Raw genomic sequence first — 14,386 nt, forward strand, 5'->3', positions numbered from 1 at the left:
GTGTCGATCCTTAGCTGCCTCCCTGCACCCCCATCACACCATCCTCCCCCAATTCTCATGGCCTTCCTTCCCGATCCTCCCCCCGCTGCCCCACTCCCCACTGCAGTTTTCCAAGCCCTTTCCTACCTCAGGCTGTTGTCACCAAAAAGGGGGTGGGGGCTCTAACTCCTTGAACATTTGCTGGAATGGAGCAAAAATTTATATGTTGGGTATCCCCATGGGAAGCATCCACATGCACTACTGGATAATTGTGCAGCTTTGATTTTCAGCAGAAAAGTGTGCCAGAGCAAGTTGTTCCTTCCCATGGCTCGCTTCCCTCACCTCCTCTCCCTTTGCTTCCCCCCCACTCCTTACTCCTACCTCGCCACCCCAGTGTCCAAGTGTGTCTGCAATTGCAAGCAACAACGCAGAATAAAAAGAAACTTTATTGTCATACAAAGTGGCAGATTGATCTTATTTATCTTCTTTGGCTTGCTTAAAACTCGGGTTGCTAAATTTTGCTTTGCACCAAAAATGGTTCTAAACCCTTCAAAGTGTGCAGGGATGGGAGGAAATGTCATCCACAAGTTACCATTATGGGGAGGCACAAGATGCACCACTAAACCCCTGTGTGAGCAAAACCTACTTTGCTCCAAAGGGGGGGGGGGTCTAAACCCTTGAAAATTTGCAGAACTGGGAGGAAATTTCATGTGCAGGTTCCACTCATGGGGAGGCACCTGATGCACAGCAAAAACCCTGCACGACCTTTCCCTCCACATGGGAGACATGGTGATTGTACAGCATGGGAATGTCTTGGGGAGGCACATGGGTGGAAGACACTTTGGCAGCTTGCAGAGCGCTTCTCCGAAGAAAGGGGAGCATAGTCAGTCCGAGAGAGAAACAGCAGCACAATCTGTTGCTAGGCAGATCTTGGAAACAGATATCATCCAAGAGGAGCAGAGCGGCAGTAGCACTTTTGACTGCTCTTGCCGAGCATCTCTGTAGGCGGGCAATTTAACCCACTCTGTGCAACAGACAACTTGCTAACCCATGATGGGTTAAATAATCCTTACTGTAGATTGTGGGTTACCAGGGTGGCTTATTTGGGGTAAATAAAACATTGTATCTCAGAAAAAAATTCACAGACAACCCGCTAACCCACCATGCATTAACTAAACCATCATGGGTTAACTAAACCATCATGGGTTAACGTGCCTTCCGAACCCAGTCAAAGAGTCTTGTAGTACCTTAAAGGTGAACAAATATGTTTCTGGCATAAGCTTTTATGAACTAGAGTCCACATCGTCTGTTGCAGCAAAAACAACAAACATGGCTACCCCTCTGAAAAGGAAATTGTCACAACTCAAAACTTCTTATTGTTTCTTTTCGGCATTGCAAATATTTCCCATATTCTCTGAAATTCTCATGTCAGAGACCAAGAAACCAAAAGTCATCTCTAGGAAACTCTGAAGAATGTACAGAAAAACTGAAATTTTATCTGCATAGAGACTAAGTAGAAATATCTCCAGAGGGGAGCCATGGATAAACAGTTCTGTTAAATATGAAGCAGATTTTGTGTTTGGAATATTGGTGTTAGAATTTTGGGCTTGCTAAAAACGTAACAGCCATGCTAGGTCAGACCAAAGGCCCATCTATACTAGCTTTCTGGTCTCAGATGCCTGTGGAAAGGCCACAAGCAGGATATGAGTGCAATAGCACCCTCCTACTTGTCTTTCCCTTCAAAATCATTTTTGTTAACTGCTTTGATAGTTCACTGGAAAGTGGTATATAGTTGTGTAATAAATAAAAAGTAGTGTATATATAGGTATATTTCGTCTGATACCAAAGGTGATATATAGCTCACATGCTTAGTAGCCATTGATAAGACTTATCCTCCATAAACTTATCTAATCACCTTCCAAGGCCATCCAAGCTGGTGGCCATCACGACATCTTGTAGTGAATTCCACAATTTAACTATGCAGTATGTGAAGAAGTACATCCTTTTATCTGTCCAGAACTTCCCATCAATTAACTTCATTGGATGACCCCAGTTTATAACATTATGAGAGAGGAAGAAAAACCTCCCTATTACTTCCTCAACACCGTGCATACATTTATGCACCTCTGTTGGAAATGTATGGACTTTGGCTGAAGTTTGCATCCATGTTTGGTTCAGAAGGTGCAAACTAGGTAAATCCTGATCAAAAATGAACTGAAACAAATATCTCATACATCCTTAATGCCAAGTGTGGTCACACACCATAGCTTGTATACTGGCAGTTTTATTTTTCATTCCTTTCTTAATGATCCCCTGCATGGCGTTCCCATTTTTTCACAGCCACTGCACACTGGGTCGATGTTTTCATTAAGGTATCTACTACAATTCCCAAAATCCCTTTCCTGGTTGGTCATCACCAGCTCAGACCCCATCAGCATATATCTATTATTTGCTTCAGTGTGTGACACTTCACACTTACTTACATTGGATTGCATTTACTATTTTGAATCCCATTTCCTCAGTTTGAAGACATGCTTTTGGAGCTGTTCATTGTCCCTATTTGTTCTAAGCACCCTAAATAATTTGGTGTCATCAGCAAACTCTGTCACCTCACTGCTCATCCCTAACTCCAGATCATTTATGAACAAGTTAGATAGCACTGGTTCCAGTGCAGATCTTTGCAGATCCACTGTTTACATCGCTCCACTGCGAGAACTGACCATTTTGTCCTGTGCTTTGCTTTTTTTTCTTTAACACTTATCCATAAGCGGTCTTCTCTTATCTCATGACTGCTAAGTTTACTCAGGAGTCTTTGTGAAGGATTTTGTCAAAAGCCACTTAAATGTCCAAATCTACGTGCTTCTTGACACTCAGATAATTCAAAAGTGTTAGTAATATAGGACTTACCTTTGCAGAAATCACCTTGATTATTCTTCAGCAAGATTTGTCCTTCAATATGCTTGATAATTTTATCTTTAATAATGCTTTCCACCAATTTACTTGGAACAGATAAAAGTTAAGCTAACCAGTCTGTAATTTTCTGGGTCCCTTCTTAAAAATTGGCATTATGTTGGCCATTTTCCAGTCCTCTTGTATAGAGGCCAATCTTAGGTACACGTTACATATTTTTGTTAGAAGATCAGTAATTTCACGTTGAGTTCTTTAAGAACTTTCAAATGGATACCATATAGACTTGGTGATTGTTTTAAGTTGGTCAATATGGTCTAAATAAGGTTTAACATATTAAGTAGGAATTATGTAGCAGCCATACTGGAGGTGGAGGTAAAAATTATACAGCTGCTCCAAGAAGAGTGTGCTTTGTTCCAATCTGACATAATATATTGTCCATATCTAATGGAAAGAATGGTGGCTTGTATTTTTCACCATTCTAATGTATATAGACTACAATATTCAGTTAATAACCTCTGGAATTCCCTTTTCAGCTTTGTAATGCTAGCATTTAAGAGAGCTTAGGTTTATCCAACCTTTAAAGCAATGTAGTGATGGGCTATATAACATCTGGCTGTAGTCTATATGCAAAAATAGGGTTTCCCTATTGCCAACTAAGAAAGCTTATACTCTTTTAGGACCCCTGTGTGAGTTTGGACACCTCAGCCCATAACTAGAGCTAACTGCTAGGCTTAAAGTTGTATGATATATTATGCTTAGAATCAACATGAAAGATGTTAAGCAGTCATGGGGATGTAACTTCAGAAATGAGTGTAGGATGGCAGCACCTCTTAAATAGGCATCGCAGATGGCAAGATTTCCTGTAGTATGTTTCCTTGCTTTTGAATTGGCAACATTGTACACTAACAACTTTCTAATCCATATGCATCTCAGCTGTCTCTTCCAATCTGTTTTTTGTGTATCTGCCAGTGGATTTTCTTAACCAAACCATGTTGTCCTGTCTCCCCCCACTCCTTATGCAGCATATTTCTGCCTTTTACTGTGTCTCTGTGCTTATCAGTCCCTTACTTGTGTGTTCTGCTGTAAGTGACAACTATTTTAAAGATTTCAGGGATCATAGAACCCTTTCTTTGTGGGGAGAGGGCTAATTAACTTTGGGCAGTTCCTACTGTGCGTATTTTGTGTTTCAAGGTGAGGAAGATTTGCCACGTAACCTTTCAAAAAATTGTTTGCCGTGTGACCTACTTCCCATGTCAGTGAAAACAGTTCTAAATAGTTTGGTTGCATGGAGCTGACAGAACTGTCTGTGTTTAAGGCTAACATTCAGAAAGAAAGTTCTAGCTAAAATGGCCACTCTTGTTACATCCTCTCTGAGTACTCCTCGGGGTTCTAAAGGAAAAAGGAAAAGGGAAATGGATTTGCTTTCTTTCCTTCTAATTCTAGGTAAATGTTTATTATGGTCTGAACTTGGTGATTTTGCTGTAGCAATTTTCTTTTGTTTATTTTGTAATGCTTGCCTGGTTTGCTATTCTGATACCAATGCTCCAAACAAAAAGAAAATATATTTTATTTTAACATTTTGCAGGCCACTGAAAATCTATGAAAGAGATCGTCAGTGATACTAGAATGCAACAGTTTCTAACATTGATTTGGTTTCTTGCATTGGGTCTTTCCTTCTTCAGAAGATGTTTTTATCCTATTTGCTGTAGCATGCATATTCTGTTTATTGCAATATGAACATTTATTGTTAAAAGCACTGAAATTTTTATGCAACTTTTCTAGAATGTGTAGCCCTTTAGCACCTTTCAATTACTGTTATAAGACTGTGGAATAGGTGGGGAGAAATACTAGATAAGTTTTGAAACATACCGCTAATTTAAAGTGCACCTCTGAAAACAGGAATCTGAAATATTCTGGTGATGGGGAAATTTTATGGGGGACAGAATGCGGCTCGTGGAGTTCTGCATGTGTCTGTTTTGCCCCTGTTAGTGGTTCCCATCCTTGCTGTGTTGCTTGTTTTAGGATATACTGTACATAATAGGAACGTCCAGGAAAATATGACTTGTGTGGATTTTTCTAAAGAATCTCTTCTTTTGGAGAAACAAGATTAAATGGATTACTTATGAGGAGATTCTGAGCAAATGGAAGCTAGAATTAAGGAAACTTTGAAGGCTATTCTTTTTATGTAGTACTACAGTACCTTCAAACAATAATTGCCCCAAATGTTGTTAGGGGTTTGACCAATTTTGAAGTGTTCCCAATTTCTTGAGGATTTAATTACAATCTTGTAGTTTTAGTATAAATAGGGACTTTTACTAAAGACTCATTCTATTGGCCCTCTTACTTAAAGACGTTGAGAAATTACTGGATGAATACAAGTAGAACCAGTGGTCTAAATAGATTTTACAGCAGGAATCTGGGTTATTTATTTATGTGTTTGAGTTATTCAAGTAAATGATATAGCATTAAAATAATCCAGCCAAACCAACCTGCCATGAATATTGCTTATTCATATTTTTTAGTACACTTGATCCCTGTTAATCCGGTTAAAGAAGATGGTCTGAATACCAAGAACCGAAAAAGAATAATGCCTAATCCACTGACAGAACCACCTGCCATAGATCCCATTTATGAAGCCCAGTTTTACTGTAATATTCCCAACATACCTGAACGCAGTATGGAAGGTAATGATATTATTTTGTTCATGTCTGTTTTATTTCTATGTGATTGATGATGTTTCATCTTTAAATTCTAGCTTTCCTGATACGGAATGCTCTCAGAAAATTACCAAGTAGAAGGAAGTTGCAGGAGTAATTTCAAAAGTATAAAACTCAACCCTTATCTCCTAGTTTAACCTCAACTACCAACAACCTGCTCAGATACAATCAGCCCTGCTGGATCAGACCAAGGGTTCCTCTAGTGCAGCATCATGTTTCCAAGACTGGCCTACCAGATATTCTAGGAAGCCCACAGACATGAATGCAGCAGTCTTCCCCTTCTAACTGATACTGAAAATTTGAAACTGGAATTAAGGAAAACTCTAGACTTTCCTTTTTATGTAGAACCAAAGTAATGTGAAACAAGAATTGCATATCAGACCTAAATAGTTCTCAATTTTTAATAAAAGTAATCTAAGCCAATGGCCATTACCAGACCTTGTGGCAATGAATGCTGTAAATTGTGTATTATGTGGACTACTTTTGTATTTGTCTTGAACCTACTGCCCATCGATTTCATTGGGTAATCCTGCATTCAATCCCAGCATCTCCATATAGGGCTGGAAAAACGTAGCTACATCACTGCTGCCAGATCATTTATGAATGTTAAACAGTTCTGGTCTATTTTAACAAAGGTCATTGGGAAACCCGATTACTAACTTTCTGTCATTGTAAAAACTGTACATTTATTCCTAACCTCTTTTTCCTGTATTTTATCTATAGGAGGTCTTGATTTTCCATAACCACTAAGTTTACTCACAGTTACTCATCTCTACTCAGATGTAAGTCCCATTGAGATCAATGAGACTTACTTCCAGGTAAATGGGTATAGAATTGCAGCCTCAGAAGACTTGGGTGAGGATGGACCTGTCGTCTCAATAACTGCTATGTTTACTTAGAAGCCGTTGGTGTGGCACTTTGTCAAAAGATTTTTGAAAGTTCTAAGGCTAATTATGTCTACTGGATCACTTCATCCACATGCTTGCTGACATTCTCAAAGACTTCCAAAAGATTTGTGAGGGAGACCTTCACTTTGCAGAAACTATCCTATACTTGTATGATTTTAATGATGTTTTTAACCAATTTGTGTGGTACAGACATTAGGCTAATGAGTCTGTAATGTACTACCCCCACACGCACACTTTATTTTTAAAATCAGTATTACCTGGGCTGCCTTTTTATCCTCTGAGCAGGCTGATTTTTAGTGACAAGTTTAATATTTACTTTAGAAAGTCAACAATACATAGTTGAGTTTTATGCCATCTGGACCCAGTGATTTGTGAATGTTTAACTTGTCACTTAGCCCTAGAAATTCATCTCTTGTCATCTCTATTTAATAAAGTTCTTCAGACCCCTTTCCCAGGAAAGTTGGTTCAGGTGTGGCCATTTGTCCAACATCTTTTGCAGTGAAGACAGATGCAAAAATAATCATTAGCTTTTTTGTAATCTCCCTAGTCTCTTTGCTATTCTTTTCGCATCTAAAGGTCTAACCATCTCTCTGGATGGTTTCCTGTTTCTGATGAATTTAAAGAAATGTTTGTGGTTTGCTTTTTTTTTGTTCAACGTTTTTGCTTGTCTTATAATTACATTTGCCAGAGTTTGTGCCCATTTTGATTTTCTCCATGTAGCTAAGACTTCTGCTTTTTAAAGGCAGTGTTCCTGCTTTTTATAGCTTATTTGACTCTGCTAGCTTAATCATGCTGTTGGTTTTTTTGTTCCATTTCTAATATGTGCCATATATTCTGCATTTCTATTGTTTGTGGTTTTGAAGAGATTTGATCATGTTGAATCTTCCTTTTGGTATTACCTTAATGAACTGCCTAATTTTTGAGGTTTCCTTATTTGAAACTTAATAGTGTCTTTTTGAACTTGCTTGGTAACCTTTCACTGTACATAAATGCTGAACCTGGTAATTAATTGGTCTCTGTTCCTGATAAGTTTGGCAACACTTACATCTTAAACTTACATTCTGGGCAGCATGGATGTTTAAGTCTAAGGTTGCTTCTCCTCTAGTTGGTTTCATGGCTCATTGTTCTGAGGCATAGCCACTTATCCTATCTTAAAATTTGTTGAGGATTCTCAGATTTTGGTATCCTTGGAACAGGGAGCATTCAACAGTAGCTAGGTAGTCAGCAGGCATCTCTTTATATGTCAAATTGTACACACCTACATAGCATATATACAGTGCAGTCTAAAGTTCTTATTTTAAAGATGAGTCACATAGATTTGTTGGGCTTAGAAAATCAGTTCATATGTAATGTTTCCAATCTTGAAACACGTCTTGCATGCTCTTTCTTCTCCTATTTCCCCATGCTCTTGTGAACCCACCAGAGTGACCCTGGTACTAAAGAGCTGATGCAGGATGTTCAGGTAACAGTGAACCTGATGCTATTAAATTCAACATGTGTAAATGGGAGATTGCCAAGGAAGTCCAAAACCAGTCAAGTTTGACATCAGAAGAGTAAAACTTTGAACTAAAAAATGAGAGGATTTCTTAAAAAGGAGATAAAGTGTCAAATCTCTTCAATATGCTTGCAGGTTATTTAAAACCATAATAGGAACATAAGAAGCTGCCTTATACCAGGTCAGGTCAGACTATTTGTCCATCAAGCACAGTATTGTCTACTCTGACGTGTAGCAGAGATCTTTCACATCACCTACTACTTAGTACTTTTAATTGAAGATGCTGGGGATTGAACCTAGGGACCTTCTGCATACAAAGTATGTGCTCCATTACTGAGCTGTGGTCCCTCCCAATAATAGAAGCTCAACTAGACTGTATACCCCAAATTAGGAAAGGTATAATCAAGTGCAAGAGGATGTTAGCATAGATAATGAGTAGTGTCAAGGAAGCTACAAAAGGCAAGAGAATTTCCTTCAGAAAATGAAAGTCTTTTCCAAATGACAGAAACAAAACAAACAAAAACTCTAGCAAAAATGTAAGCTGACAATAAAGAAAGCCTAAAACCAATTGGAAGAGTGGATTGTTAAAACATTAAAACCAACAATAAACATTTCTTTGAATATATCAGAAGCAAGAAACAAGCCAGGGTGGTAGTTGTATGTTAGATAATAAGTGAGTGAGAAGTATGATCATGGAAGATAGAAAGGCTGAATTAATTATTTGCATTTGTCTTCACCGCAGAACATTTAAAACAGATACTCATACTTGAACCAGGTTTTTTTTTTAGGAAAGGAATCTGAAAAATGAGATCAAATAGATGTGACAAGATAGGGAGTTCTAAAGCTTGACTACGAATTAAAAATTAAATTGCTGGATCCAGGTTGCACCCAACCAAATGTTCTTAAATAATTCAGATGTGAAATTGGTGAAACCACTTGAGTGTACAGGTAGGGGTGATCTGGTAGACATTGTATACTTGGGCTTTAAGAAAGCCTTTGACAAAAAGTCTTAGCGAAGAGCTAGTTTTAATGTTTAAAGTAGAACATCTGGCTTTCTGCCCTAATGTGGCCCACAGAGGTTTTAGAACCAGCCTGCGGAACCTTGTTTGGTCCAAGCCCCACTCTCTGAAGCAATCCTCCCTGGAGGAATCACCCCTATTATCTTAGATTGGATATAAAACCTGGTATGTGGGTTCAGGAGACTTGGCTGGCACTGGGAAAAGTGACCACTCATCCCAGCACCAGCCAAGTGGCTTTTTGCAGCATGAGCTGCTCCCCTGGGGGCAATGCATGCTGCACTAAGCCTCAGGAACTTGCAGGTGCCATGTCCCTTTCTCTGTGCCTTTATCAGCACGGAGAAAGCAAAATGGGCAGGGGACAATGATAGCACTGACCGTAGCCATGCCCACTGATGTCATCCAGCCTGCAATTCAGCCCCTCACCAAAATCTGGTTCTGCACGTCTTCTCTACATGGTTTGGGACCAAATTACTCGATGAACTGCTTATTTATTTATTTATTTAGCCAGTTTCTGGGGATGAACAGTAGCAAAGAGCTTTTTTCTTCCTCTCTTACTTGTGCACTTTCAGAGGCACTTGCTGGTCATTGTGGGAAATAGAATACTGGACTAGATAGGCCTTTTGATCTGATCTGGTAGGGATGCTTTTATGTTCTTTAAATTGTTTCATAGCTCCAAACATATTCGCCACTACATCTGAATTGTTAAGCTATGATTTGCGCCTACTCTCCAAACCTCATCCACAAACCATATCCGGGAGCCAAAGGCACAGTAGTTTGAAGGGTCAGGAATATTATGAGAACTGACCAGGGTCTTGTCACATTCATTTTCAATGCAAATGCTACAGCAATTTAAACAAGACAATTTCACTGGCCTCTGAAATAACTATGTATTGTTTACATTATCAGTATCCTACTTTCTTGGCCCTGATGGCAGAGATGTTAATAAACATTACCTTTTTAAAATATGCTTGCAACATCATGGAAAGGTGAATAATAAAACCTGTCACGGAGATGCTTGGTTGTCTGAGTAAGACTCTAAGAAAACAGGACAGAGAATTGAAGGGAGTTTTAAGTTACATCAGTATTTATTTGTGGCAAAGAAACCAGTGATCACAATACCTCTGGTGTCTATTAATGTTAATTGAGTGTTTGTATCTTTCAATACATGTAGAATATAATTGTGGCATGTATATCAAAGTCATGTGTATAATCCTGGACCAGTCACATCAGTGGAAAATCATCTGAGTTCACTGCCTGTGTTTTGTATGTGGCTGAATATGTGGGTGTATATTCAACTTGGGTTGAATAAAACTTCCAAAACTGATAGATTCAAAATAGCAATTTTAATTTTTCTTTTATAGGTCATGCACCTCATTATTTTAAATTGATTTCTGTTCATGTGCTGATTCGCCATGGGGACCGATATCCTCTTTATGCCATTCCCAAAACGAAAAGACCAGACATTGACTGTATATTAGTGCCTAACAGGTAATGTTTCTGTTTTTTGCTATTTCTTTCTAGGCATTATGTGTTCACTGCCGGTATAAATGATTTTACCATTTTTAATGTTCTTGTTTTTATTGATTTACAGTTTTATTGCTTTAAATTGTTGTACACCACTTTGATGGCTTTTTAGCAGATAATGTGGTATTTAAATGCTAACAAAAACCAAAAGGGAGGCACCCAGGATGAATGGAAAGCAAGAAGAGAATGAGTTCTCAGATGTGCCAAAGTGAAACTTATGCTGCCTCTATCACATCCGCAGAGTGCTGTCCCAGGAGGCTGTTCCAAGTGGTCTGGAGCCTGGTTGGTCCAGTGGCTCCAGAACTGCTGGAGCATTCTGAGGCCTCCTGCGAGGCCTTGACAAGGCACTTTGCAGATAAAATTGATTGGATTAGGAGAGTTATTCCGTGCTCTGTGGATACAGTTAGTGAGCAAGAGGCGGCCTGTGGCAAACCGGTTTTGTGGAATCGGTTCCAGCTTCTTCCTTCTGATGAAGCAGACAAGGTGCTTTCATCTGTAAGGCTGACCACCTGCTTACTTGATCCTTGCCCATCTTGGCTCATTATGGGCTGCAGGAGAGATTGGGTGAGGGGATCAGGGCAGTGGTGAACGCCTCCCTTGAGGAGGTAGTGATGCCTTCAGCCCTCAAGGAGGCAGTGATAAGACCACTCTTAAAGAAGCCCTGTTTGGATCCCCAAGTTCTGAACAACTTTCACCCGGTCTCGAATCTGCCATTTTTGGGCAAGGTGATTGAGTGGATGGTGGCGATGCAGTTGAAGGCACACTTGGAAAAAGCCGATTATCTAGATCCATTTCAGTCGGGCTTCAGGCCTGGACATAGGACAGAAACAGCCTTGGTCGCTTTGGTGGAAGATATGAGGAGGGCTCTCGATAGGGGTGAATGCTCCTTCCTTGTTCTCCTCGACCTCTCAGCGGCTTTTGATACTGTTGACCACGGTATCCTCTTGGACCGCCTGGAGGGGTTGGGCATTGGAGACACCGTATTGCGGTGGTTCCGGTCCTTCCTCTCCAGCAGGTACCGGAGGGTAGCACTGTGAGAGGAAGTTTCGGACCCATGGCCACTCACTTGTGGGGTGCCACAGGGTTCCATCCTCTCCCCAGTGCTATTTAACATCTATATGAAGCAGCTGGGGACTATCATCTGGAGGTTTGGGGTGCGATGTCATCAAAATGCGGATGACACGCAGCTCTACCTCTCGTTCAAATCTTCACCAAGGTTGGCCGTAGAATCCCTGTCCAAATGTCTGGAGATAGTGAGTGGCTGGATGGGGAGGAATAAACTGAAGCTGAACCTTGACAAGACCGAGCTACGTTTGGTGGGAGACAAGAGGAGGCTGGGGGATGTTGACCTGGTGTTGAATGGGGTACAGCTACCCTTGAAAGACCAGGTGCCCAGCCTGGGAGTCATTTTGGACTCCCAGCTGTCCATGGAAGCTCAGGTGTCAGTTGTGAGCTGGACAGTTCTGTATCAACTCCGTCTGATAGGGCGGCTGTGCTCCTACCTTCCTGACCATTTGCTCCCATCGGTAGTACGTGCCCTGGTCTCTTCTCGTCTAGACTACTGTAATGCGCTTTGCGTGGGGTTACCCTTGAAGACAGTTTGGAAGCTGCAGCGGGTACAGAACGTGGCGGCTTGCCTGATTAAAGGCAGCCGCCGGTGAGATCACATCACTCCAGTGCTGAAGGAGTTGCACTGGTTACCAGTTGTTTTCCGGGCCAAATTCGAGGTGTTGGTTTTGACCTTTAAAACCCTATGTGGTTCTGGCCCAGCCTATCTTAAGGAGGACCTCCAGCAACACCAGACAGGCCACTTAACAAGATCAGCCTCGGATGGCCTTCTCTCTGTCCCATTAGCCAGGACAGCTAGACTGGTGGGGACGGGGGAGAGGGCCTTCTCTGTGGTGGCCCCCACTCTGTGGAACTCCCTCCCTAGGGAACTCCGCCATGCCCCCTCTTTAAAGAGCTTCTGCTGTGCATTAAAAACGTGGTTGTTCAGGCAGGCATTTGGGGTGGGTTAGGGTATTTTTAGAAATATGATGTTTTTATTGTAGAATTTTATTGTTTTAAATTGTTCTGTTATATACTTTGTACATCGCCCAGAGTGGGTGGGTGACCGGCCAGATGGGCGATTAATAAATTTAATAAATAAATAAAATAAATAAATTTAAGCCCAACACTTTTTAGAGGCTGAGGCTCCTTTGTCAGAGGCAATAAAATGCAAATGCTGCAAACAAACTCAGCCAACTTACTAAGGTGGTGGCTATCCTTCATACACCATCATTACGCTAATAATAAATAATACAAGTTCGGTGGAATGTGAGTGGGCAGTAAGAGTACATGAACATTCTGTATTGGGTTTCCATATGCCCAAGTAGATTTTACTAAAGGGATTCTTCTCAGCTTCACATCTAAAGCATTCGGCTTATTAGTCCACACAAAATACTGATTATATTTTGCTCCTTTTTGATTCCCTCTCTTAGCAGGAATTGCTAGAATTTCCATGAGAGGCACAGGTAAATAAGGGAACCTTATACCCCCACCCTGCACAAAGCTCTGGAAACCTAGCTCACTAGAACAGAGTTCCCTGCCCACTCTCCCTCCTATCACTCCCATCCTTATTTTAGTGGAATTGCTCCCTGGAGTCACTCCCATCCCTATCCTGGTGGGTGAGTTTACAGTTGGGTGAATGGAGGATATGTTCTTGTTTCTTACCAGAAGAATGTGACAAGTAGGGCAAAAAACAGGAAATAAAGAAAGGCGTGTGAGACAGGCAGAACCACAATATCTCCTTACCCTCTCATTCACCCTCTCATGCTGGACCTGTTTGTGTAAACCCAGACACTATGGGTTATTCATGGGTTAAGCAACCCAAAGTTAACCTAAGAACTAATCATAGGTGTGAACTGTAAATTCGGTCCTGTTTAACCTCAGAACCTGCACCAAATGAGTCTGAAGCACCACAGTGGGTAACCAAGCTAATCCCAACAGACAGACATCACTACAGAGAAAATTGTAAATTGAAATCTATTCAAGTCTTTATTTCAGAAAAATAAAAACTAAAGAAAGTGGCATGGTGGTTATATGAGCGTTAGAAACTTTCTCTATAATTACAGGGAAAGAGAATGCAACAAAAATAGAAGATTAATTAAAAGAATTGCAATTGACAAAGCTGATATTATGAACTTGGCTAATAAGATAACGGCTTGAGCTTCTTACATTGTTATGACTCTTTCTTCTAACTTTCTCCTGTTTACTACTTGCGGTTCAAAGCTAAACTAAAACAACCTAAACCAAGTGTTAACCCTCCTGTTACCTCCTCCTGCTTCTTACTTGAATATAAAAGCTACGCTAAAGCATTACTAAGTTCCTCTAGGCATGTGAAGAATAGGGGTAGGAGCCAGAGTAAAAGGAAAACCCAAGACCTGGAAATAATTCCATTTGCCAACTCTGAAGATAGGATTCCAAATCCCATCCTCAGAAATAACCTTGAAGTCTCAAACTTAGAAATCACTCTGAGTCTCAGACTCAGAACTAATTCTGAGTTCTACTTTCAGAAAATATTCTAAGTTCCAAAGTCTAAGAGTCTAAAGAGGTCCACAGTTACCCAAATCCCTGGGTCTGGTGGCGAAGCAGCAGGAGCAGAAACAGCAGCAGCAGGAACAAGAGCAGCAAGGAGCTCCCATTACCTGTGCTTTTACACCCCTGTCCTGGTCAAAGATGGGGCCCAAGGAGCAATGAGACGATCATCTTCCAATCAAAATGGGGTGCACGTGGTTAGAGCTTTTGCTCCCCAATCAGAAGCCAGGTGTCTCATCTATCTCCCACAATTTCATG

At 40.7% G+C, this 14,386-nt stretch overlaps 1 protein-coding gene across 3 annotated transcripts in view; it reads left to right on the forward strand.

The window, feature by feature from the left end:
* Window positions 1-14,386, forward strand: part of PXYLP1 (2-phosphoxylose phosphatase 1) — a 113,080-nt gene that overhangs the window by 65,604 nt on the left and 33,090 nt on the right. For 2 of the 3 annotated variants that reach the window (XM_084847092.1, XM_084847093.1), the window contains exons 3-4: window positions 5,412-5,573; window positions 10,390-10,516. In XM_084847092.1, the coding sequence (XP_084703218.1) occupies window positions 5,412-5,573; window positions 10,390-10,516 (289 nt within the window). Of the gene's footprint in view, window positions 1-4,099; window positions 4,333-5,411; window positions 5,574-10,389; window positions 10,517-14,386 lie in introns of those variants that run through there. The other variant, XM_084847094.1, reaches the window with a different exon arrangement.

This window comes from Heloderma suspectum, chromosome 3 (genome assembly GCF_057233095.1).
Source record: "Heloderma suspectum isolate Gila_16-S chromosome 3, 16-S_ref, whole genome shotgun sequence".
Classification (NCBI taxonomy): Eukaryota; Metazoa; Chordata; class Lepidosauria; order Squamata; family Helodermatidae; genus Heloderma; species Heloderma suspectum.